We start from the raw sequence: 27,020 nt of genomic DNA on the forward strand, positions 1-27,020 counted from the left end.
TATCTGTCTATTTATTTATTTATGCATTTATTTATTTGCACAAATTGTCAGCTTTTGTATGTTGGTTGTGTCAGTCATTATGTATAGTTTTTCATAAATTCTATTGTATTCCTTTATTTTCCTGTGAATGCCTGCAAGAAAGTGAATCTCAGGTTAGTAAATAAGTGATATATAGTACTTTATGATAATAATTTACATTGATTTTGAATGACAATAATATGCAGAGCAATTTTGTGATGATCACTAACAGCTGTTACTAATGTCAACATTTAAAAAGTTAGTGAAACGAAGCAATGAAACAATTTGCCTGAGTGCTCTTACTGATGTGTCCTGTTCTGATTTTGCAATGCTCTCTGTCTCCTGTTTCTCCAAGATCCTCTTGGTTTCTTCTGCCCAACACAACATTCGCACAGCTTCCTCTTGGATCTGCAGGTCTGATAGTGTCGGCTTAAACGTTAGGACCACCTTACATTTCTGCAGTTCAGAAGTGATAATATTTTAAGATAACATTTTAAGGTGGCTTCTTGAAGGGCGATGTGTTGGTAAATGCACATGAAATTTATTTGGATGTTCAGATAGTCCAACACCTGGCCCCTGGATCAGTGCCACGGCCTCAACTTCATAGAGATTATATCAATTCATACAATCTTAAGACCATAAGACATAGGAGCAAAATTAGGGTATTTGGCCCATCGAGTCAGCTCCGCCATTCTATCGTGGCTAACTTATTATTCCTCTCAACCCCATTTTTCTGCCTTCTCCCTGTAACAATTGATGGCCTTACTAATCAACAACCTATCAATACCTGCTTTAAATATATTCCAATGACTTAGCTTGCAAAGCAGTGGCAATGAATTCCAAGCAGTCACGACTCTCTGACCAAAGAAATTCTTCCTCATCTCTGTTCCAAATGGATGTCCCTCTATTCTGAGTTTGTGTCCTCTGGTCCTAGACTCTCCCACTATAGGAAACATCCTCTCCAAATTCACTTTGTCTAGGTCTTTCAATATTTGAGATCTCCCTCATTCTTCTAAACTCCAGCGAGTAGAGGCCCAGAGCCATCAAACACTCCTCATACGTTAACTCTTTTATTCTTGGGATCATTCTCGTGAATTACCTCCCAGCCCTCCCCAATTACAATACATCTTTCCTTAGATAAGGGGCCCAAATACTCCAAGTGCAGTCTGACCAATGTCTTATAAAGTGTCAGTATTACATCCTTACTTTTATATTCAAGTCTTCTTGAAATGAACACAAACAGTACATTTGCCCCATTTTATAAATAAGCTAATCTTATTTATATTTATTGTGTCTGTGATTGTTTTCATTATGATTATTGTGTTTATAATGCTGCAATGGATTCAGAGTAACAATTATTTCACTCTCTTTTACAGTTGTGTGCTGAAGAGTAACAATAAACAGTCTTGAATCTTGAATTTAGAATCCTTTAGTCCTCCCAAAATGAATGCTAACATTGTATTTGCTTTCCTTACTGCTGACTCAAACTGCAAATCAACTTTAAGGAATCCTACACAAGGACTCCCAAGCCCCTATGCATTTCTGATTTCTGAATTTGCTCCCTGTTTAGATAACAGTCTTTGCCTTTATTTGTCAATGTCTTGAATATAACACCAAAAGTATGGTTGCTAAATTTGCTGATGACATAAAGGTAGGTGGGAAAGTAAATTAGGAATAGGGTAAAAGGAGGGTGCCAAAGGACATGGATAGGTTAATGGAATTGGCAAAGATCTAATATAGGTATTACTATGAGGAAACTGTCAATGTTAGCAGGAAATATAAAGAAGCATTTTATTTAAATGGTAAAAGACTGCAGGGCTTGGAGACATAGAGCTACCTGGGTTTCCTAGTGCACCATTCAATAAAGGGCTAAAATGTAGATACTGTGAGTAATTTGGAAATCTGCCATTTATGGTTATGGCAATTGAATACAAAAGTAAGGAACAATAATCTGCTTAATCTTTAAAAAAAATTATTTAGAGATCGAGCACGGTAATAGGCCCTTCCGGCCCAACAGGCCTCACTGCCTGATTACACCCATGTTGTTGAAATTGGGAGGAAATCAGATCACTTCAAGGAAACCCTTCAGGAGGCTGAAGGGGTAATAGATAGGACATATGGCGAGGTAGTTACACCCAATTTGCAGGACACAGGGAACTGGATGACAATCAGGAAAGGGAAAGTGGTTAAGGAGCCAGTGCAGCGTACCCTCATGGCCATCCCCCTCAACAACAGGTATATCGTTTTGAATCTATTGGGGGAGGGGATGATCTAACAGAGGAAAATCATAGTGGTTGGGAATCTGGCACTGAGTCTGCCTCTGTGACTCAGATGGGAAGGGGGAAGAAGAGGCACGCTGTGGTGATAGGGGATTTGTTAGTTAGGGGAATGGACAGGAGATTTTGTGGGTGAGAATGAGATTCCTGGATGGTATCTTGCCTCCTGGGTGCCAGGTCTGGGAAATCTCAGATCGAGTCCTCTTAAAAGGAAAGGTGACCAGCCAGAAGTCGCGGTCCATGTAGGTACCCAAGAGAGGGTATATAATAGAGCAAAGATTAGTGGGAAGTTAGAGGATTGGGATGCTTTTAAAAACCAACAGAAGGCAACTAAAAGTCATTAAGAAGGTAAAGGTGGAATATAAAAATAACCTAGCCAATAATATTAAAGAGTGTATCAAAAGTTTCTTCAGATACATAAAGTATAAAAGAGAGGTGAGAGTGGATATCAGGCTGCTGGAAAATGATGCTGGAGAGGTAGTAATGGTGGGGGGGGGGGGTGGGCGGTGGAGAACAATAAAATAGTGGACACTAGCAGTATGGTGGAAGTTTCGGATGTCAAGTCAAGTCACTTTTATTGTCATTTCGACCATAACTGCTGGTACAGTACATAGTAAAAATGAGACGTTTTTCAGTACCATGGTGTTACATGACACAGTACAAAAACTAGACTGAACTATGTAAAAAAAACTTCAGGGGGGCATGAAGTATGTAAAGTTACCATAACTAAAGAGAAGGTTATGGAAAACTGAAAGATCTTAAGGTAGATAAGTTGTGTGGACACCCCAGAGTTCTGAAAGAGTTGGCTGAACAGATTGTGGAGGCATTAGTAATGATCTTTCAAGAATCAATAGATTCTGGAATGGCTCTGGAAGACTGGAAAATTGCAAATGTCACTCCACTCTCCAAGAAGGGAGAGAGTCAAAAGAAAGGAAACTATAGGCTAGTTAGCCTGAACTCAGTGGTTGGGAAGATGTTGGAGTCGTTTATTAAGGACTCGGGGTACTTGGAGGCATATGATAAAATAGGCTGTAGTCAGCATGGTTTCCTCAAGGGAAAATCTTGCCTAACAAACTTGTTGGAATTCTTTGAAGAAGTAACAAGCAGGATAGACAAAGGAGAATCAATTGATGTTGTGTACTTGGATTTTCAGAAGGCCTTTGACAAGGTGCAACTCACGAGATTGCTTAACATGTTACAAGCCCTGGGTATTACAAGAAAGATACTAGCATGGATAAAGCCATGGCTGATTGGCAGGAGGCATAGAATGGGAATACAGGGATCCTTTTCTGACTGGCTGCCGTTGACTGGTGGTGTTTCAGAGGGTTCTGTGTTGGGATCAACTCTTTTTACATTATATGTCAATGATTTGAATGATGGAATTGGTGGCTTTGTTGCAAAGTTTGCAGACGATATGAAGATAGTTGGAGGCACAGGTAGTTTTTACAAAGTACAGAGCTACAGAAGGACTTAGACAGATTAGGACAACAGGCAAAGAAATGGCAGATGAAATACAGTGTTGGGAAGTGTATGGCCAGGCACTTTGGTAGAAAAAATGAAAAGGTTGACTATTTTCTAAATGCAGCGAAAATACAAAAAAACTGAGGTGCGAAGGGACTTGTGAGCCCAAAACATCCATTGTACTCTTTTCTATAGATGCTGCCTGGTCTGCTGAGTTCCTCCAGCATTTTGTGTATGTTGCGAGTCCTTGTGAAGGAGTCTCTAAAGATTAATTTGCAGGTTGTGAGAAAGGCAAATGCAATGTTAGCATTCATTTCAAGAGGACAAGAATATAAAAGCAAAGATATAATGCTGAAACTTTAAAAAGCACTGGTGACACCTCCATCAGAGTACTGTGAGTAAGTTTGGGCCCCTTCTGGCACTATGGAATTGGGCCCTCAATCCCCTCGTTTAGTTTCCAATCATTCCCAGGTTCCACTAAATACGCACACCTGCCTTCCATCAAAAAAATGCAGGATAAAGACTCACAACAAGGAGCTGCCAGTTTGTTGGCACAGCAGTCTCATTAGCCAATTGGCCTTATTCTGCTCCTATCACAAACAAGAGGTAATCTGCAGATGCTGGAAATCCAAGCAACACATACACACAAAATGCTGGAGAAACTCAACAGGCTCTGTCCTGTTGAAAGGTATCAGCCTGAAACATCAGCTGTACACTTTTTCATAAATGCTGCCTGGCCTGCCTCCAGCATTTTGTGTATGTTGCCTAATTCTTCTCCTATATCTATGGTCTTATGGTCATGGGGAGAATGTACAAACTCCTTACTGATAGTGACGGGAATTGAACCTGGGTCGCTGGCACTGTAATAACATTACACTAATACCATTAACTAATACACATAACATTAACTAATGCCACCTACTGTAAGAACTCAGCAGGTTGAGTAGCAGCTGTGACAGTAAAGCAGTTGTTGATTGATGCAGGGTTTTGACCAAAACATGAGATAATTACTTTCCTCCCACAGATGTTGCTCAACCAGCTGAGTTCCTCCAGTGGATTGTTTGTTGCTCTACATTCCAGCTTCTGCCATCTCCTGTGGGTCCTCAGAAGTAGGGAGGTTACGTTTCAGTTATGTAGGGTACTATTGAGCCCACATCTGGTTTACAGAGTTGGCTGCCTTCTTCAAGGATGGATGTTAACACACTGGAAGCAATTCAGAAGAAGTCTAATTGACTATGACACTGAAAGGCAGGTGGTCTAATGGGAAAAGGTTGGGCAAGCTAAGCTAGTACTCACTGGAGTTTAGTAGAGTGAGACAGGACTTGTCTGAAACAAAAGATCTTTAAGGATCATCACAGGTTAATGTGGAAAGGGTATTTCCTCTTGTGGAAGAAGAGGACTATAGATCCTAGAACTATAGGATCACTATTTAAAATTAAAGTGTTGTGCCTTTAAGACTGAGTAAGATGAATTTTATTTTCTCAGAGGGTTGTAAATCTTTGCAATCCCAAGATCCCTCTGTTCCTCCACACTTTTAAGAATCCTGCCATTAATCCTGCACTCTACCTTCAAGTTCAGCCTCCCAAAGTGAATCTTCTCCGGGCAGAACTCCATCTGCCACTTCACAGTCCCACTCTGTGTCCTGTCAATGTCCAATTGTAACCCACGGCAACCTTCTATACTATCCACAACTCCACCAACCTTTGTGTCATCATCTGCAAACTTACTAACCCATCAGTCCACTTACTCATCCAAGTCAGTTTAAAAAAAAATCACAAACAACAGGAGTCCAAGAAAGATCCCTACAGAACACCACTGGTCTCCAACCTCCAAGTGCAATATGCTCCATCTACTGCTTCTTTCTGTGGGCAAGCTAATTGCAAATCCAAAATGAAAGGTTACAGTGGCTAGATTTAAGTGTCAAGATTCAAGATTGTTTAATGTTATTTCCAGTACACAAATGTAAAGGGGAATTAAATAATTGTTACACAGATCTGATGCAGCACAAAAAACACAATAACATAAAGAACACAATAATAAAAAACACAATAAATATAAATCTGTAAGATAACTTATATACATAGTTTGATTGTAAGTCCATAAGGTGATGCTAGGATGGGATTGAGGTGATAGTTAGATCACCCATTATCCTAATAAACGATAGAGCAGGTTTGAGGAGCTGAGTTACGCCTGGTCCTAATTTGCATTTTCGCACTTAACTTTAGTTATTCTACTCTTTGTGGCACAGTAGTGAAGCGATTAGTGCAATGCTTTACAGTGCCAGCAATCACTGAGTGGGGTTCAATTCTTGCCACTGTCTGTAAGGAGTTTGTGAATTCTCCCTGTAGCTACGTGATCCCATCACTTTCCGTTCTGTCATGTTACAATGCTGCAGAGAATCTCTAACCTGTCCTGGCAACACTGTCCCAACAGCAGGCACGATGGTTAGATGGGAGAATTCCGGAATGATAAATTCAAACGTTGTGGGTCCCACGGGAGCAACTTCTCCACTTCTGATCCGGGTTTCAGGGTGTGTGAATTTATTCTGGCTGGTGCGTGAGTTCACCACATACAGAGTCACTGTAGACATATCATATAGGGCTGTAGCAGCGAAGTGAACCACTGAATGCGACAAATGCAGTGGGGGGAGGACCCCGACAGCTGTACAGGAAATCCTGAACTCTCTAAATAATGAAACAGAACATATCAATAATAAACACAAAAAATTCTGCTGATGCTATAAATCCAGAGCAAAACACACAAAATGCTGGAGGTCAGCAGGTCAGTCAATGTTTCAGGCCGAGACCCTTTATCAGGGCTGGAAAGGAAGGGAGCGAAGCCTGAATAAGAAGGTTGAGGGAGGGGGAGGAATACAAGCTGGCAGATGATAGGTCAAACCAGGTGAGGGGGAAAGTGGGTGTTGGGGAGAGGGATGAAATGGGAGGTGATAGTGGAAGAGGTAAAGAGCTGAAAAAAAAGGAATTTGATAGGAAAGGAGAGTGGACCATGGGATAAAGGGAAGGAGATTTAGATCCAGAGGCAGGTGAGAGGCAGCTGAGGAGAAGAAGAGGTAAGAGGGGAGCCAGAATGAGAATGGAAAACAAGAGAAGTGGGAGGAGGGAGCAATTACCAGAGTTTACAGTAATCAATGTTCATGCCATCAGGTTGGAGGCTACACAGGTGGAATATAAGGTGAGGCTCCTCCAGCCTGAGGGTAGCCTCATTTTGGCAGTAGAGGAAGCCATGGACTGACATATCAGAATGGGAATGGGGTGTAGAATTAAAATGGGTGGTCACTGGGAAATTCCACATATACAGGTGAATGAAGCGAAGGTGCTTGATGTAGTGATTCCCCAATCTGTGTCATGTTATTCCTCTCCAGATATCAATAATGTAATTGGGAGAAATGTACATCATTCACAACCTCTGGTGAGACTGCACTTAGAGTATTGTGTTCAGTTCTGGTCACCTCATTATGGGTATGGAAGCTATGGAGAGGGTGCAGAGCAGATTTACCAAGATGTTGCCTGGATTGGAAAACAAGTCTTATGAGGCAAAGTTAGCAGAGCTGAGACTTTTCTTTTTGGAGCGTAGAGGATGAGAGGGGACTTGATACAGGTCTGCAAGATTATGAGAGGCACAGATAGGGTGGATAGCCGGTACCTGTTTCCCAGGGCACCAATAGCAAACAGCAGAGGGCATATGTACAAAGTTAAGGGAGGAAAGTTTAGGGGAGACATCAGGGGTAAGTTTTTTTACACAGAAGGTTGTGGGTGCCTGGAATAACTTGCCAGGGATGGTGGTGGAGGCTAAAACATTAGGGGTACTTAAGAGCCTCTTGGACAGGCACATGGATGAAAGAAAAATAGAGGGTTACGGGGTAGTGTGGGTTTAGTACTTTTTTTAAGGAATATATGTGTCGGCACAACATCGAGGGATGAAGGGCCTGTACTGTGCTGTAGTATTCTAGTGTCTAGTAACCACCACCTTTGAGTTGTGGTTTTGCTTTAAGAGGCTGGTCTGACGTGATGACGTTGTTACATTAGGATTTTTTGTGTGCTTTTGTGTTTACGTTTTGGAGTTTAATAAAATGTGTTACAGGTTTCATTAAACATAATATACCTCACTTCGTTTTATATGCAAAAACCTACTTTGGTGAACCCAATACTCTAGGAAGTTTCCAGAATTATTGAATATGTTGGCTAATGCAGTCGCTTTGAAACTGCTGGAGTTTTAGGAGCAAAATGCCGTCACTTGGTTTGTACAAGCTGAGGCCCAGTTCCCAGTTCCTTACCCAGTCTCAGTAATGCTAGGCCTTCGGAGCTAATGGACCATTTGCTGTCTCTCCTGGGAAATCTTCATGCAGCAAATGCCTGATCAAGTTTGCATAGCCCCCTCTAGTGCATGTATGAAGGACTATAGAGAACTTTCCAAAATAGCTGATGGTCTATATTCAGCCAGGCAGCAATGCATTATTCCTTCTCCTTTCTGTAATTCAGTAAGCCTAGTCAAGCAAGGCCCAGAACATAAGGATGCCTGCAGCTGTGAAACAGACAACAGTGGGCCTGTGTTTTTACCACACTTGCTTTAGTATGAACACTAGAAAGTGACGACTGCTTTGCAGATTTGACAGTGTTAGCTCATTGGGACATCAGATGTCTGTGAACGCCATGGGTTCTAGCTGCTATGCATTAGGGTTGGGATTGTCTACTATTCATTATAGACACCCTTTCAGGGCGTCGCTTTCTGTGTGACATGGGTGCTCAAGTGAGTGTGCTGCAAACATCATCTATTGTTGAGAAGGCAAAGAGAAACAAAATCTTGCTGGAGGCTGCCAATGACAGCAAGATCCAGACTTACAGAACACGATAGGTGACACTCTGCTACAGAAGGTGAAGTCACACAAGGGACTTCATCCTGGCTAAAGTGGCTAGACCTCTTCTCGGTGCACATTTCCTGTGTCCCAAGGACTGATAGTTGATCTTAAGAATTGCCGGCTTATGGATGTTGAGGACTTTAGGTCGTAAAACCTACTCACCCAGTAAAATCCCCACATCAACTCTGTCAAGCGTACGCTCACTGCATGTGAGTTTACTCGACTGCTGGGTGAATTCCCAGACCTCACCAAGCCTACATACAGTCACAAAACATGGGGTCAAGCACTACATTCCCACAACTGGCCGGTCAATCCATGCCCATGCATGTAGACCGGACCCAGAAAAACTGATAAGCATAAAGGCTGAGTTTGCCAACATGAAAATACTTGGCATTGTATGCCGGTCGAATAGCCATTAGACTTCACTCTAAACATAAGGTTTCTATGTCCGATGGTGGTTGTCACCCATGTGGGGATTACTGATGCCTTAATGAAGCCACCACCCCCAGTCGTTACCCAGTCCCGCACATCCAAGACTTTTCGGCACATTTAGATGGAAAGTTAATGTTTTCCAAAGTTGATCTAGCTAGGGACTACCATCAGATGCCGGTATGCTTGGACATTCTCGAAACAGCTGTGATAACCCTGTCAAGCAAACACGAGGAAATCCGCAGATGCTGGAAATTCAAGCAACACACACAAAATGCTGGTGGAACACAGCAGGCCAGGCAGCATCTCGGCCCGAAACGTTGACAGTGCTTCTTCCTATAGATGCTGCCTGGCCTGCTGCGTTCCACCAACATTTTGTGTGTGTGATAACCCTGTTTTGCCTTTTTGAGTTTCTGCACGTGCTGTTTGGAATGAAAAATGTAGCATAGACTTTCCATCAGCTAATGGACTCTGTATTAAGACATAGATTTTCTTTTTGTTTACCTGGATTATATACTCATCAACAGTGCATCCAAATCCGAACATGTACATGTACATCCTTGTACATTTTTTGAGCACTTAAGCTAACGCAGGTTGATTATTAATCCTGCTGAATGTCAGTTGGCAGTGAGTGGGAATAAAGGGGGCCTTTTCTGGTTGGCTGCCAGTGACCAGTGGTGTTCCTCAGGGTCAGTATTGGGACCACAACTTTTCACATTGTTTGTCAATGATTTGGATAATGGAATTGATGGCTTTATTGCAAAGTTTGCAGATGATATGAAGTTAGGTGGACGGGTATGTTGTGCTGAAGAAGCAATGTGATTGCAGCTGGACTTAGACAAATTCGAAGTAGCAGATGGAATACAGTGCTGGGAAATGTATGATAATGCATTTTGGTAAAAGAAATAGTGAGGACTATTATCTAAATGGGGAGAAGGTTCAAACATCAGAGGTGCAAAAGGACTTAGGAGTCCTCATGCAAGTCTCTCAGAAGGTTAATTTACAGATTGAGTCTGTGGTAAAGAAGGCAAATGCAATGTTGCTATTTATTTCAAGGGGAGAAGAATATAAAAGCAAGGAGATAATGCTGAAGCTTTATAAGACACTAATCAGGCTGCATTTGGTGTGATGTCAGCAGTTTTGGGCCCCATATCTCAGAAAGGATGTGTTGTCATTGGAAAGAGTCCAGAGGAAGTTTACGAGCATGATTCTGGGAATGAAGGGATTACATATTAGAAGCGTTTGGCAGCTTTGGGCCCATACTCACTGGAATTTAGAAGAATACAGGGGATCTCATTGAAACCCTCTGAATGTTGAAAAGACTAGATAAGGTGGATGTGGAGAGGATATCTTTTATGGTGGGGATATCCAGAACTAAAGGGCATAGCCTCAAAATTGAAGAGCGACCTTCTAGCACAGAGGTGAGGAGGAATATTTTTAGCCAGACAGGTGTGAATCTGTGGAATGCTCTGCCACAGATTATGGTAGAGGCGATGTCCATGGATATACTTAAGGCAAAAGTTGATTGTTTCCTGATCAGTTAGGGCATCAAAGAATATGGTGAGGAGGCAGGTGTATGGGGTTGAGTGGAATCCAGGATCAGTCATGATGGAATGGCAGAGCAGGCTTGGTGGCTTAATTCTGACCCTATGTCTTATGGTCTTACAACAGGAGTTAGCACTACAACGGGAGTAAGCTACAATGGGAGACATCTACAATAGGAGTCAGTATTAAAGTGGGAATCAGCACTACTGCGAGAGTCAGTACTACAATGTGAGTCAGCTACAATGGGATTCAGCACACGCAACAGGAGTCAGTACTGCAATGGGAGTCAGTACTACAAAGGGTGTCAGTTACAAAAGGAGTCAGCACTACAACAGGAGTAGGCACAACAATGGTATGCAGCACTAGAATGGGAGTCAGTACTGCAATGGGAATCAGCATTACAATGGGAGTCAGCTACAACAAGAGACAGCTACAACAGCATTCAGCTACAATGGGAGTCAGAACAAAACAACAAAGGTAGGCAGCACTGCAACGGGAGTCAGCACTAGAATGGGAGTCAACACAATGGGAGTTTGTACTACAATGGTTGTCAGTACTACAATGGGAGTCAGAACTACAACTTGAGTCAGCACTACAATGGGTGTCCGCTACAACAGATATCAGCGCTACAACAGATATCAACACTACAACATGAATCAGCACTGCAATGGGAATGCTACAATGGGAATCAGCACAGTGTGAGTCAGCTACAATGGGATTCAGCCGCAATGGTAGTCAGCACTACACTGGGAGTCAGAAAAATGGGTGTCAGCACTGCAACTGGAGACAGGTACAGCAAGAGTCATCTACAATGGGAGCCAGAACTACAAAGAAAGTCCGCACTACAACAGAAGTAAGACCTACAATGGGAGTTAGTACCACATTGGGAGTTGGCACCACAGTGTGAATCAGTACAACAGGAGTCAGTTCTACAAGGGAATTCAGACTTCCAGTAGGAGTCAGTGCTGCAAGTGGAGTCAGCTACACTGGGAGTCAGCACTAAAACAGGAGTAAGCTACAATGGGAGTCAGATACAATGTAAGTCAGCTAAAATGAGAGTCAGCACTGCAACGAGAGTCTGTACTACAACATGAGTCAGAATTACAACAGAATTCAGCATGACAACAGGAATCAGCGCTACAAAGGGAGTCAGTACTATAACAGGATTCTGCCTCAATGAGAGTCAATAATACAATGGGAGTCAGTACTAGAATGGGAGTCAGATCTACAATGGGAATTAGCACTACAACGGGAGTCAGCACTACAATGGGAGTCAGAATTACAACGGCAGCCAGCACTACAATGGGAGTCAGCGCTACAAGGAGAGTCTGCTATGATGGGAGTCCCATCGACCTGCATCGGGACCATAGCCTTACTATCTCTACTGTCCATGTACCGATCCAAACTTTTCTTAAACATTGAAATCAAGCTTGCATGGACTACTTGTGCTGGCAGATGATTTCACACTCTCATGACCCTCAGAATAATGAAGTGTCTCCTCATGTTCTCCTTAAACTTCTCACCTTTCACCCTTAACCAATGTCCTTTGGTAGTAGTCCCACCCAACCTCAGTGAAAAAAGCCTGCTTACATTTACTCTATCTATACTCCTCATAATTTTGTACACCTCTACCAAATCTCCTCTCAATCTTCTGTGTGCTAAAAACAGTCCTAACATATTCAATCTTTCCTTATAACTCAGGTCCTCCAGACCTGGTAACATTCTTGTAAATTTTCTCTGTACTCTTTCAACCTTGTTTACATCTTTCCTGTAGGTAGGTGACCAAAACTCAAGTCAAGTCACTTTTTATTGTCATTTCGACCATAACTGCTGGTACAGTACACAGTAAAAACAAGACATTCTTCAGGACCATGGTGCTACATGAAACAGTACAAAAACTACACTGAACTACATAAAAACAACACAGAAAAAAAACTACACTAGACTACAGACCTACCCAGGACTGCATAAAGTGCACAAAACAGTGAAGGCATTACAATAAATAATAAACAAGGCAATAGGCACAGTAGATGGCTGTAAGTTGGTGTCAGTCCAGGCTTTGGGTATTGAGGAGTCTGATAGCTTGGGGGAAGAAACTGTTACATAGTCTGGTCGTGAGAGCCCGAATGCTTCGGTGCCTTTTCCCAGATGGGAGGAGGGAACACCTGCACATAATACTCCAAATCAGGCCTCACCAAATTAGGTCTTATACAATTTCAATATAACATTCCATCTTCTGTACTCAATTTATTGACTAATAAAGGCCAATGTGCCAAAAGCTTATCCTATCTATCTGTGATGCCACTTTCAATAAATTATGGACCTATATTCCCAAAATCACTTTGTTCTACCACACTCATCAGTGCCCTACCGTACACTATGTAAGACCTACCTGGCAAAACGTTGCACTTACCTGCATTAAATTCCATTAGCCATTTTCAGTCCATTTTTCCAGCTGATGCATATCCCTTTGGAAGCCATGATAACCTTCCTTACTGTCCATTACACCTCCAATCTTGGTGTCATCCACAAATTTGCTGACCCAGTTAACCACATTATCATCCAGATCATTGATATAGATGACAAACAACAAAGCACCCAACACCAATCCCTGTGGCACACCACCAGTCACAAGCCTCCAGTCAAAGAGGCAACCCTCTACTACCACTCTCTGGCTTCTCCCACAAAGCCAAAGTCTAATTGAGTTTACTACCTCATGCTCAATGCCGAGTGACTGAACCTTCTTGACCAGCCTCCCATGTAGGACCTTGTCAAATACCTTACTAAACTTCATGTGGACAACACCTACTGCCTTGTCTCCATCCACTTTCCTGCTACCTTCCTCAAAAAATTGTTTGATTGGTTAGACATGACCTTCCATGCACAGAGACATGCTGACTATCCTTTACCAGCCCATGTCTACCCAAATACTTAAATATCTGGTCCCTTAGAATACCTTACAGTAGCTTTCCCACAACTGATGTCGGACTCACTGGCTTATAATTTCCTGGTTTCTGTTTAGAGCTTTTTAAAGCTAAGGAACATTGGCTATCCTCCAGTCCTCTGGTGCCTCTCCTGTTGTTAAGTATCTCTGCTAGGGCACCTAGCAGAGGCAAATTCTGCACTTGCCTCCCATAGGGTCCGGGAGAACACTTTGTTAGGCCCTGGGGATTTATCCTCCCTGATTTGCCTCAGTGTAGCAAACACCTCCTCCCCTGTAAACTGTATAGGGTCCATGAAGTTGATGCTGCTTTGCCTCACTTCTACAGATTCTGTAGCCATCCCGACTAAATACAGATGCAAAGAATGCATTTAAGATCTTCCCCATCTGCTTTGGCTCCACTCATGGATTACTATTCTGGTCTTCCAGGGACGAATTTGTACCTTACAATCCTTGTCCTCTTAACATATCAGTAGAATCCCTTAGGGTTCTCCTTCACCTTGTCTGGTAGAGCAACTTCATGGTTTTGAAGTGTTCTCTTGCATTTCTTGTACACCATAAGCACCTCATTTGTTCTTACTTGACTAAACCTGCTGTGCATCTCTTGTTACCTCTTAACCAGGGCCTTAATATCTCTTGAAGACCAAGATTCCCTGTGGTTGTTATCTTTACCTTTTATTTTGACAGGCACATACAAGTTTTGTACTTTCAAAATTTCATTTTTGAAGACCTCCTACTTTCCAAGTACTCCTTTGCCAGGAAACAGCCTGTCCCAATCCACACTTTCCAGATAATTTCCAATACCATCAAAATAGGCCTATCTCCAATTTAGAATTTCAACCTACAGATTAGACCTATCTCTTTGCATATTTACTTTGAGTTCTGTTTATTTGGATGATGTAAGTATTTAGAAGGCACGTGTACTTTCCCTGGTATGCACATGCGCACTAGAGGAAAATGAGGGATTGTGAAATGTAAAGGTGGCGGTCCTCAGATGTTGATGGGAGATGTTGAAAATTAAGTTGTTTAAACAAAAGAAAAATGTGTCTTTGTTGTTTGGGCGTTAGCAGTGGTACCAGAGGATGGTTTCCAATTATACGGTCTCACCGACATTTGACAAGAGCAAGTCTTATGAAAGCTGGAAAAATTAAATTGGAATATGGACTTGTGTTATGGAACTGGAGAAGAAGAAGCAAGCCTTCATTGTTGCGTTGTCGCTTCACAAAGAGTGAGAGACCGTGAAGGGAATTTTGGTGGTAAACTTGAACAAAGATGACAGTATGAATACTCTAATAAATACACTTGACTGTTTTTTGGAAGGAAGAAAAGGATCGGAATTATGAGGCATATTCAGACAGACAAAATTTACAGAGACAATTTTAAAGATATGACTGTTTATATTATGATTTTGAACAGAAGTACAATCCAATACATAGTACAAAATGGAACTTCCTGGTGCTGTATTAGCTTTTAAATTGTCGGATACTGCTTGTCTTGACAGAAAGGATAGATTACTATTATTAACAGCATGCACAGAACTTACATTTGCATCTCTGAAACCAGAACTGAAAAGGATTTTTGGAGAAAAGGCTGCTATGAAAACGGTTGGAATTAGTTTGAGTCAGGAAACAGCATACTTCACTGAGCAGAAAGAAGAGTATAGTAAGAGTAGATCCCAGAGGGACCAGGCAAGGGTACCATTACCTGGCACCAATCCAATAAACAAATATGGTAGCAGTTCAAAATGTACGATATGTCAAAGTATTTACCACTGAGCAAGAAATTGTCTGCACAGAACTGAACAAGTTAGACTAACTGAAATAACTAAATCCAAATATGTAAGACCATAACATAGGAACAGAATTAGGCCATTCAGCCCATCAAGTTTGTTCCATTATTCCAGCATGGCTGATCCCAGATCTCAGTCAACCCCATACACATGCCTTCTCGTCATATGAGGACGAGGGATGGGGGGAAGAGGAAGGGAGGAGGAGGAGGGGGTAAAAGGAGGGGGGAAAGGGGAGTAAAGGAACAGGGAGGAGCAGTGGAGAGAAGGAGGGGAGGAGGAGGAGGAGGAGGGTGAGGATGATTGCTTTCAACCAGCCCCACTTAAAAGCAGATACTGCACATGTTACCTGTTGATTTCAGACTTGCAAATCAGCTCAAAGTTGTACTCCTTGGCTTGTTTAGCTTTGAACATGATGTCCAAACTCAGTTCCTCTAGAGGGAGGAGTACTCCAAAGCCATCATTGGGTTGCACGTCTACACACTGTAAGGTACAGAAAAATACCATTACCAAACTAACTTCAGGCATTCTATGCCTGATTTTACAGACTATTCAGTTTCATTTATCACATGTACATTGAAACATACAGTGAAATGCATTGTTTGCATTAACAACCAATAGAACTAAGGATGTGCTGGGCAAGGCCCACAAGTGTTTCCATACATTCGGCAATCAATGTAGCATGCCCACAATGCTCAGTACAAGTATAAAATGCAGACAGCAATTTGGGTTGTGTTTAAGTGAAACATCTAGTGTTTTGTAGCTCTGTATTTTAACAAATGTAAAGTTAGTAATTGGGGATTAGGGGTGTCCAGGGAGGGTAAGCACCTCTATTGAAGAAGTTTGTTATGCCCATTCTAGGGCAGCTTACTCACCCACTGAGCATAGCCGGCAGGACCCATACCCTGGTGAAATAGGGACATTACTGTCCTAACATGCAAAATCAGCTCAGGCAGACTGGATAGATGAGATCCACAGCAAGGCTAGAAAGGCAGTTTTGCAATGCTTTGTGGAGAATGAAAGGCACAAAAGAACTCATGGTCATCCACTGCAACCAAGTAAGAACCAGTTGTGATGACTACTCAAAGAACATAGAAAATCTACAGCATCTATCAGCGGCTATAACCGGAGCAGCAATCATAAGTGAGAAAGCAGGGAAGGTTCAGGCATAAAAGGGAGACACTGCCTAGCGAAGTGGTCATCAAAGGAGTGATCTGAGGCAGAGTGTCAGGGGCTTGGCTCATTCGGGTTTTGGCGATAACGGATCGAGATGAGGTAAGTTACCTGTTAGGAATAGCCAGAGGTCGTGGTACATATTGGTACAAACGAAATAAGTAGGAAAAGGGAGGAGGTCCTGAAAACAGGCTACAGGGAGTTAGGAAGGAAGTTGAAAAGCAGGACCTCAAATGTAGTAATCTTGGGATCACTGCCTGTGCCACGCGACAGTGAGTATAGGAATAGAATGAGGTGGAGGATAAATCCGAGGTAGGGATTGGAGCAGGGGGCAGGGATTCAGATTTCTGGATCATTGGGACTTCTTCTGGGACAGGTGTGATCTGTTCATAAAGGACAGGTTGCACTTGAATCCAAGGGGGACCAATATCCTGGCAGGGAGGTTTGTTAAGACTATTGGGGAGAGTTTAAATTAGAATTTCTGGGGGGTGGGAACTAAACTGAAGAGACAGAGGAAGGGGCAGTTGGCTCACAAATAAAGAAAGCTGGGAGACAGTGCGAGAGTGAAGATAGGCAGGTGGTAGAGAAGGGATACACTCAGACCAATGGTATGAGATGTGTCTATTTTAAAGCAAGAAGCATCATGAACAAAGCGAATGAGCTTAGTGTGTGGATTAGTACTTGGAGCTATGATGCTGTGGCCATTACAGAGAGTTGGACAGTTCAGGGGCAGGAATGGTTACTTAGAGTACCAGGCTTCAGATATTTCAGAAAGGACAGGAAAGAAGGCAAAAGAGGTGGGGGTGTGGCACTGCTGTTCAGGGATAGTGTCATGGCTGCAGAAAAGGAGGAAGTCATGGAGGGATTGTCTACTGAATCTCTATGGGTGGAAGTTAGAAACAGTAAGGGGTCAATAACTCTACTGGGTGTTTTTTGTAGCCCACTCAATAGTAACAGGGACATCAAGGAGCAGATAGAGAGACAGATTCTGGAAAGGTGTTATAACAGGGTTGTCATAGTGGGAGATTTTTATTTCTCAAATATCGATTGGCATCTCCCTAGAGCAAGGGGTTTAGATGGGGTGGAGTTTGTTAGGTGTGTTTAGGAAGGTTTCCTGACACAATATGAGGACAAGCTACAAGGGGAGAGACTGTACTTGATCTGGTATTGGGAAATGAACCTGGTCAAGTATCAGGTCTCTCAGTGGGAGAGCTTTTTGGAGATAGTTATTACAATTCTATCTCCTTGACCATAGCATTGGAGAAGGATAGGAACAGACAAGTTAGGAAAGTGTTTAATTGAAGTGGGGGAAATATGAAGCTATCCAGCAGGAACTTGGAAGCATAAATTGGGAACAGATGTTCTCAGGGAGATGTCCAGCAGAAGTATGGCAAATGTTCGGGGGATATTTACGTGGTGTACTACATAAGTACATTCCAATGAGGTAGGGAAAGGATCAGTGGTGTACAAAGGCTGTTGAAAATCTAGTCAAGAAGAAAAGCTTACGAAAGTTTCAAAAAACTAGGTAATGATAGAGATCTAGAAAATTATAAGGCTAGCAGGAAGGAGCTTAAGAATGAAATTATGAGATCCAGAAGGGGCCATGAGAAGGCCTGGGCAAGCAGGACGAAAGAAAACCCCAAGGCATTCTACAAGCGTATGAAGAGCAACAGGATAAGACGTGAGAGAATAGGACCAATCAAGTGTGACAGTGGAAAAGAGTGTATGGAACTGGAGGAGATAGCAGAGGTACTTAATGAATACTTTGCTTCAGTATTCACTATGGAAAAGGATTTGGTGATTATAGAGATGATTTACAGTGGATTGAAAAGCTTGAACATATAGACTTTAAGAAAGAGGATGTGCGAACATCAAGTTGGATAAGTCTCCTGAACCAGATGAGATGTATCCGAGGCTAATGTGGGAGGCAAGGGAAGAGATTGCTGATCCTCTGTCAATTATCTTTGCATTATCAATGGGGATGGAAGAGGTTCTGGAGGATTGGAGGGTTGCAGATGTTTTAAAAAAAAAATTTTGTATTAGTTTTTCAAAACATTTTACAAATTAAAAACCCCAAATTCCAATGAGGAGCATTAATACAGTGCAAAATTAAGCATACAATAACAATATGCTACAAAGGAAGAGAATTTAACAAAAAAGCACCTAAATTAAAGACAAGTAAGCTTAGTGTCCTCCCCAAGCCCCACAACACAAGAAAAAAAACAACAACTCCAGACCGACCACAACACAATATAAAGAGTATAAGTCAGGACAGTCAAACTCCCAGACTGTGAATACACTTAGCAACAGAGGATAATAATGCCTACTACCAGAAAAAAAAAGGGAGCTGAAAGCAAGGGACCGAAAAGAAGAAAAAAAAAAAAAAAAAAATCTTAGTCAAGAGGAAGGTTATGAAAGTACTCGATTAAAGGTCCTCAGACCTTATGGAACTTTAGATCCGAAATAAGAACTGAATAATGAATTTTTTCGAGGTCCAAGCAGGCCATAATGTCTTTAAGCCATTGCGCATGAGTGGGCGGGGCAACATCTCTCCATCTAAGGAGGATCAAGCGTCTCGCCAGGAGAGAGGCAAAGGATAGTATTCGGCATTTGGTCGGACCCAGACATAAATCTGTCTCGCCCCAAAAACCGAACAGAGCAATTAAGGGGTTTGGTTCTAAGTGCTGATTCAGAATACCCGATAATGTAGTGAAGACATCTTTCCAGAATTTCTCCAAGCTAGGACAGAACCAGTACATATGGATGAGAGAGGCCACACCCCCTTGCATTTATCACAGAGCGGACTAATGCCAGGGTAGAATTGAGATAGTTTAGATTTAGACATATGGGCTCTATGAACAATCTTAAACTGTAAGAGGCAATGGCGAGCACAAAGGGAGGTTGAGTTAACCGATTTGAGAACTGAGTCCCAGCTCTCCTCGGATAAGGAGATATTTAAATCCTGCTCCCAGGCCATTTTAATTTTATCCACAGGGGCCCGTCGTAAGGCTGCTAGTTTACCTCGGATAATTGATATTAAACCTTTACCTAGTGGATTAATGGAAAGAAATAGGTCCATAGCATTTTTCGCAGGCATTTCAGGAAAGTTAGGAATTAAAGGAGCAATAAAGTGTCGGATTTGGAGATATCTGAAAAAATGAGCGTTAGGCAGGTTGAACTTAACAGAGAGCTGCTGAAAAGAAGCGAAGCGATTATCAATGAAAAGATCTTCAAAATGTCTAATGCCCTTCCTATACCAAACATGGAATGCTGAATCGTACGTAGTAGGTAAAAAAAGGCGATTATGTGTGACAGGGCTAGAAATGGAAAACCCCTGGAAACCATAGCATTTCCTGAACTAAGCCCATATACGCAAAGTGTGTCTAACAAGAGGATTAGCTATTGATCTGGGCAGACTACGAGGGAGTGCAGAGCCAAGAAGTGCAGAGCCAAGAAGTGCAGAGATAGATAATTCTTTAGTGGAGCTCAACTCCATTGCCACCCAGTTAGGGCACTCGGGTTGGCCGTGGAAGAAAGACCAGAAGGTAGCACAACATATATTAGCTGCCCAATAATATAAGCGAAAGTTAGGTAAAGCCATGCCACCCTCTTTTTTAGATTTTTGGAGGTGGATTTTATTAATTCTAGAGCGCTTATTCTGTCATAGATATGACAAAATAATAGTCTAAGGAATCAAAAAAAGATTTAGGAATAAAAATTGGGATAGATTGAAATAAGTATAAAAATTTGGGGAGAACATACATTTTAACAACATTAATACGACCTACCAAAGACATAGATAGAGGTGACCATTGTACCAGACTCTGTTTTATAGCATATGAAAGATTGACAAAGTTTTCACGAAAGAGATCTTTAAACTTCCTTGTGACTGTAATTCCAAGATAAGTAAATTGATTATGGACTACTTTAAAAGGGAGATCACGAAATATTAGTTCTTGTGCTTCTTTATTAATTGGGAAAATTTCACTCTTATGTAAATTAAGTTTATAGCCAGAGATCTGGCTAAACTGGTCAAGAAGTGAAAACATTAGAGGTAAGGATGTAGACGGATTTGAGAGAAAGAGTAATAAGTCATCAGCATAAAGAGAAACTTTATGCTCAACACCCCCTCTCCAAATCCCGGTCAATTCAGGACAGTTTCGAAATGCTATCGCCAAAGGTTCTATAGCCAAATCAAAGAGAAAGGGACTTAAGGGGCATTCCTGACGGGTGCCACGTTTGAGATTAAATACTTGGGATTTCTGAAAATTAGTTAAAACAGAAGCAGTAGGACACAGGTACAGCAATTGGATCCAAGAGATGAAACTTTGGCTGAGATCAAATTTTTCTAAGACTGCAAAAAGGTAGTTCCACTCTATACAATCAAATGCTTTCTCCGCATCAAGGGAAATAACACATTCAGGAGTCCCAGTTGGAGCTGAGTATAAGATATTAAATAGACGCCGAATGTTAAAAAAAGGGAGACGGTTTTTAATAAAGCCTGTTTGGTCATCAGAGATAATGGAGGGAATAACGGTTTCTAATCTATGAGCCAACACTTTAGCTAAGATCTTTACATCAACATTGAGCAGAGAGATCGGCCTGTACGAGGAACAGTCTGTTGGGTCTTTGCCCTTTTTTAAAAGAAGAATAATAGATGCCTCATTGAAAGAGGGTGGCAATTTGCTGTAATTAAACGAGTCAGATAATACTGAAAGTAACTGAGGAGAAAGAAGTGAAGAGAATGATTTATAAAATTCTACAGGGAACCCATCAGGTCCAGGAGATTTCCCTGAGGACAGTGCAGAAATTGCAAAAGATATTTCTTCTGATGATATAGGCGCATTGAGTTTGGCTTTGAAATCAGATGAAAGTGAGGGGATATTCAGATTCTGTAAAAATTGATCAACAGAGATATTGTCATTCAGAGATTCAGAGGAATAAAGCCGAGAATAAAAATTTTTAAATGCGTCATTAATTTCTAAATGATCCGATGTAAAGTCTCCGTTCTCCTTCCGGATCTTTGTAATATGTTGTTTGGCTTTGGAACGCCTCAGCTGCTTGGCTAGGAATTTACCAGACTTATCCCCATGAATGTAAAAGCGACTCTTGCTTTTGAGAAGTTGGCGTTCGACAGGTTGAGTGGACAGAAGGTTAAATTTAGTTTGGAGTTCAACGCGCTTCTTGTATAATTCAGGGTTCTTAGTTTGGGCATATATTTGATCCAAATCTTTAATCTGGTTAATGAGGTCTAATCGATCTGCACAGGATCTTCTGTTGAGATTTGCTGTGTAAGAGATTATTTGACCCCTCAGATATGCTTTCATGGCATCCCAGACAATCTGGGATGGCACTTCAGGTGATGTATTAGTGTTAAAATAAAAGGTTATCTGATCCTTAATAAATTTTACAAAATCATCATCCGATAATAAAGTTGAATCAAACCGCCAGTGTTTATTCCTCTGAGGGAGACCAGGAAAGTTCAGAGAGAGGGTAATTGGGGCATGGTCAGAAATCAGTATACTCTGATAGTCACAAGAGTGGGCAAATGGGATAAGTTGGTTATCGAGTAAGAAATAGTCAATTCTAGTGAAGGTATGGTGAACATGTGAGAAAAAAGAATAATCTCTCTCTGTAGGATGGAGGAAACACCATATATCAGAGATACCAGAATTAGAGAGAAACGATTGGATAGCTAAGGCAGATTTAGTAGGTGATCTGGTAACAGAAGACGATCGATCCAGTTTAGGATCCAACCAACAGTTGAAGTCACCACCCAGTATAAGAGAGTATGCGTTTAAGTCTGGTAGTGAGGAAAAAAACCGTTCAAAAAAGTTAACATCATCAAAGTTGGGGGCATACAGGTTTGCTAGTGCAACTTTAGTGTTATATAGTTTACCAGAAACAATAATAAAACGGCCATTTGTATCAGATATTTTATTATGGAGTTCAAAAGGAATATTTGAGTTAATAAGAATGGAGACTCCCCTAGCTTTAGCGGCAAAAGATGAATGAAAATGCTGACCCGCCCACTTTGACAGAAGCCGGGAGTTATCAAAACAACGAATATGAGTTTCTTGAAGGAAAGCAATGTCAGCTTTGAGTTGTTTAATATGTGAGAATACCTTCCTCCTTTTAACAGGGTGATTCAATCCCTTTACATTCCAGCTCACGAACTTAAGTGCACTAGCCATTATCAATTACTAATGCATAAAAGGCAGCAGGCATATAAAAAGTCAAGCAGTACAATAGCAGTCTGGGAGCAGAGATGTAAACATAGATTCGTAAAATCAAAACACATACATGTCCTGAGCAATAAAGAGAAACAATAAATACAGTGAGTGATGTTGGAACTGGAAAATCCACCCCACCCACACAACCCAAAACTAGACGGCTACCAAAACAAGTAGCTAGCTCTACCAAAAAAATTAACCCAAATACAACTTCCAGATCTGTGTCATTAACAACAGTTCCGTATAAATACTATGGCAAATAGTAACTAGTTTATGCACTAGAAAACATAACTACAGATTAGAACACCTTCTGCAGAAATATAAAACTTAATACAGAGAAAATCGGAAGAAAACCAAAACTAACCTACCCGCGAAAAATTATAGAAGAATAAAGTAAGAGAAAGGGAAAAAAAAGGTAAAAAAAAAGGAGAGAAAGGGGAAAATTATAAATTCAAGACGAGTATTTATCAACCATTTACAGAGGAGAGAAAAAAATTCAGAGATTAGAAAAAAGGGGTGAAGAAAAGAATAAATAAATAAATAAATAAATAAATATTAAAAAAGGAAAAATAAATCAGCAATTAAACTGTGAACCAACAAACAGGGAGGCCTTCACTAAAGACTTCAAACCTCCAAAACAAGTTAGAGTCAGTTGTAGAACTCTGTAGATAAAGTTATACAAGAATAAAAATAGATAACACACACACCAAATCCCGGGAGAGATTGTCAACAGCCCTTGGAGTTTCAATGAATAATGTCTGAGTGATTCAAGTAAAGTCTGAGTCCAGAAAAAGTAATTTTACTACGAGGAGTACTTATCCACCATTTTAGGAGGTCCGATCAGATTCCGAAGATGACTGGATAGCCGGAAGACTTGCCACAAATGCTTCAGCTTCCTTCACTGATTTGAACCACTTGTATTTTCCAGTATTAAGCTTGATTCGTAGATCGGCAGGAGTACGAAGAGAGGGTTTGAAACCACGTTCAAAAAGCACTTTCATTGCACCTTTAAACTCAGCGTGCATCTTTAAGGTCTGGGGTGCAAAATCTTCCACAAAGCGAATGGTTGTATCCTGGAAAGTAAAAGACCCCCTGCGATGTGCCTCTACAATCAGACTGTGTTTTACCTGGTATTGATGGAAGCACAAGGTTACTGGTCGCGGACGGGAGCCCAGAATTCCGGGGGGAAACGTAGACTCTGTGTGCCCGTTCGAGCTCAGGCGGGTTCGGAAGCAAATCTTTCCCGAATATCTCACGGAGAAACTTGGCGAAAAACTTCACGGTTGGTCCATGTTCGGTCACCTCTGGCAATCCAAGAATTCTAAGATTGCAGCGTCTGCTGCGATTTTCGAGATCCACCATTTTGGAAAGGAGTTTGTTACATTTTTCCTCTAAGCTGGAACAGAGAGTCTCCAAGTATCGAACACGACTTTCTAAATCTTTAGAAGTCGAATCGATGCGAGATAGGTGTTTGGCATGCTTGTCCACTTTATCGTTGATCCAATCCAGTTTGAAAGCGGTTTTAAATTCCTTTAAAATTTCGTCTCGGAGCTTTCCGAGCGCAGCCAGGGTCTCGTCTGAGAGAGCCGGAAATTCCTTTCTCCCGGATTTAGAACTCTTGCTAGACATTGTAAGTTAGATATGTTCACAGGCAAGTAAGAGATACCAAAAAAATTCCTAACTAAGGTTTAAAAAATGGAGACATTTAGTGCAAAGATAGCGACAGTAACGGAACAAAAGTTTGGAGCAGCTAAACAATCGCCATCTTACCGGAAGTCCAGGGTTGCAGATGTTGTACCCTTATTCAAGAAAGGGAGTAGAGATAGCCCAGGAAATTATAGACCAGCGAGTCTTATTTCAGTGGTTGGTAAGTTGATGGAGAAGATCCTGAGAGGCAGGATTTATGAACATTTGGAGAGGCATAATATGATTTGAAATAGTCAGCATGGCTTTGTCAAAGGCAGGTTGTGCCTTACGAGCCTGATTGGATTTTTTGAGGATGTGACTAAACACGTTGATGAAGGTAGAGCAGTAGATGTAATGTATATGGATTTCAGCACGGCATTTGATAAGGTACCCCTTGCAAGGCTTATTGAGAAAGTAAGGAGGCATGGGATCCAAGGGGACCTTTGCTTTGTGGATCCAGAATTGCCTTGCCTACAGAAAGCAAAGAGTGGTTGTAAACAGGTCATATTCTGCATGGAGGTCGGTGACCAGTGGGTGCCTCAGGGATCTGTTCTGAGACCCCTTTCTCCTTGTGATTTTTCTAAATAACCTGGATGAGGAAGTGGAGGGATGGGTTAGTAAATTTGTTGATGACACAAAAGTTAGGGGTGCTGTGGATAGTGTATAGGGCTGTCAGAGGTTACAGCGGGACATTGATAAGATGCAAAACTGTGCTGAGAAGGGGCAGGTAGAGGTCAACATAGATAAGTGTGAGGTAGTTCACTTTGGTAGGTCAAATACGATGGCAGAATATTGTATTAATGGTAAGACTCTTGGCAGAGTTCAACATAGATAAGTGTGAGGTAGTTCATTTTGGTAGGTCAAATACGATGGCAGAATATAATATTAATGGTAAGACTCTTGGCAGAGTTCAACATAGATAAGTGTGAGGTAGTTCATTTTGGTAGGTCAAATACGATGGCAGAATATAGTATTAATGGTAAGACTCTTGGCAGTGTGGAGGATCAGAGGGATCTTGGGATCCGAGTCCATAGGACACTCTAAGCTGCTGCACAAGTTGACTCTGTGGTTAAGAAGGCATATGGTGTGTTGGCCTTCATTAACTGTGGGATTGAGTTTAAGAGCCGAGAGGTAACATTACAGCTATACAGGACCCTGGTCAGACCCCACTTGGAGTACTGTGCTCAGTTCTGGTCACCTCACTACAGGAAGGATGTTGAAACTATAGAAAAGATGCAGAGGAGATTTAGAAGGATGTTGCCTGGATTGGGGAGCATGCCTTATGAGAATAGGTTGAGTGAACTCGGCCTTTTTTCCTTGGAGCGACGGAGGATGAGAGATGACCTGATAGAGGTGTATAAGATGATGACAGGCACTGATTGTGTAGATATAACCATATAACAATTACAGCACAGAAACAGGCCATCTCAGCCCTTCTAGTCCGTGCCGAACGCTTACTCTCACCTAGTCCCACTGGCCCGCACTCAGCCCATAACCCTCCATTCCTTTCCTGTCTATATACCTATTGAATTTTACTTTAAATGACAATACCGAACCTGCCTCTACCACTTCTACTGGAAGTTCATTCCACACAGCTACCACTCTCTGAGTAAAGAAATTCCCCCTTGTGTTACCCTTAAATTTTTGCCCCCTAACTCTCAACTCATGTCCTCTTGTTTGAATCTCCCCTACTCTCAATGGAAAAAGCCTATCAACGTCAACTCTCTCTATCCCCCTCATAATTTTAAATACTTCTATCAAGTCTCCCCTCAACCTTCTATGCTGCAAAGAATAAAGACCTAACTTGTTCAACCTTTCCCTGTAACTTAGGTGCTGAAACTCAGGTAACATTCTAGTAAATCTTCTCTGTACTCTCTCTATTTTGGTGACATCTTTTCTATAATTCGGTGACCAGAACTGTACACAATACTCCAAATTCGGCCTTACCAATGCCTTGTACAATTTTCACATTACATCCCAACTCCTATACTCAATGCTCTGATTTATAAAGGCCAGCATACCAAAAGCTTTCTTCACCACCCTGTCCACATGAGATTCCACCTTCAGGGAATTATGCACCATTATTCCTAGATCACTCTGTTCTACTGCATTCTTCAATGCCCTACCATTTACCATGTATGTCCTGTTTGAATTATTCCTACCAAAATGTAGCACTTCACACTTATCAGCATTAAATTGCATCTGCCATCTTTCAGCCCACTCTTCTAACTGGCCTAAATCTCTCTGCAAGCTTTGAAAACCTACTTCATTATCCACAATGCCATCTACCTTAGTATCATCTACATACTTACTAATCCAATTTACCATCCCATCATCCAGATCTTTAATGTATATGACAGACAACATTGGACCCAGTACAGATCCCTGAGGCACACCATTAGTCACCGGCCTCCAACCTGACAAACAGTTATCCACCACTACTCTTTGGCATCTTCCATCCAGCCACTGTTGAATCCATTTCACTACTTCGATATTAATACCTAACGATCGAACCTTCCTAACTAACCTTCCGTGTGGAACCTTGTCAAAGGCCTTACTGAAGTCCATATAGACAACATCCACTGCTTTACCCTCG

At 41.6% G+C, this 27,020-nt stretch overlaps 1 protein-coding gene across 8 annotated transcripts in view; it reads right to left on the reverse strand.

Moving 5' to 3' along the window:
• Positions 1 to 27,020, reverse strand: part of cfap74 (cilia and flagella associated protein 74) — a 461,786-nt gene that overhangs the window by 80,757 nt on the left and 354,009 nt on the right. For all 8 annotated transcript variants that reach the window (XR_012096720.1, XR_012096719.1, XM_073032445.1 and 5 more), the window contains 3 exons: positions 15,682 to 15,815; positions 6,163 to 6,439; positions 322 to 474 (listed from right to left, as the gene is read on the reverse strand). Coding sequence is in view for 6 of the 8 variants with exons in the window: in XM_073032445.1 (XP_072888546.1) it covers positions 322 to 474; positions 6,163 to 6,439; positions 15,682 to 15,815 (564 nt within the window). In the remaining 2 variants the exon portion in view is untranslated. The remainder of the gene's footprint in view (positions 1 to 321; positions 475 to 6,162; positions 6,440 to 15,681; positions 15,816 to 27,020) is intronic.

The sequence above is a fragment of the Hemitrygon akajei genome, chromosome 29, assembly GCF_048418815.1.
Source record: "Hemitrygon akajei chromosome 29, sHemAka1.3, whole genome shotgun sequence".
In the NCBI taxonomy this organism is placed as follows: Eukaryota; Metazoa; Chordata; class Chondrichthyes; order Myliobatiformes; family Dasyatidae; genus Hemitrygon; species Hemitrygon akajei.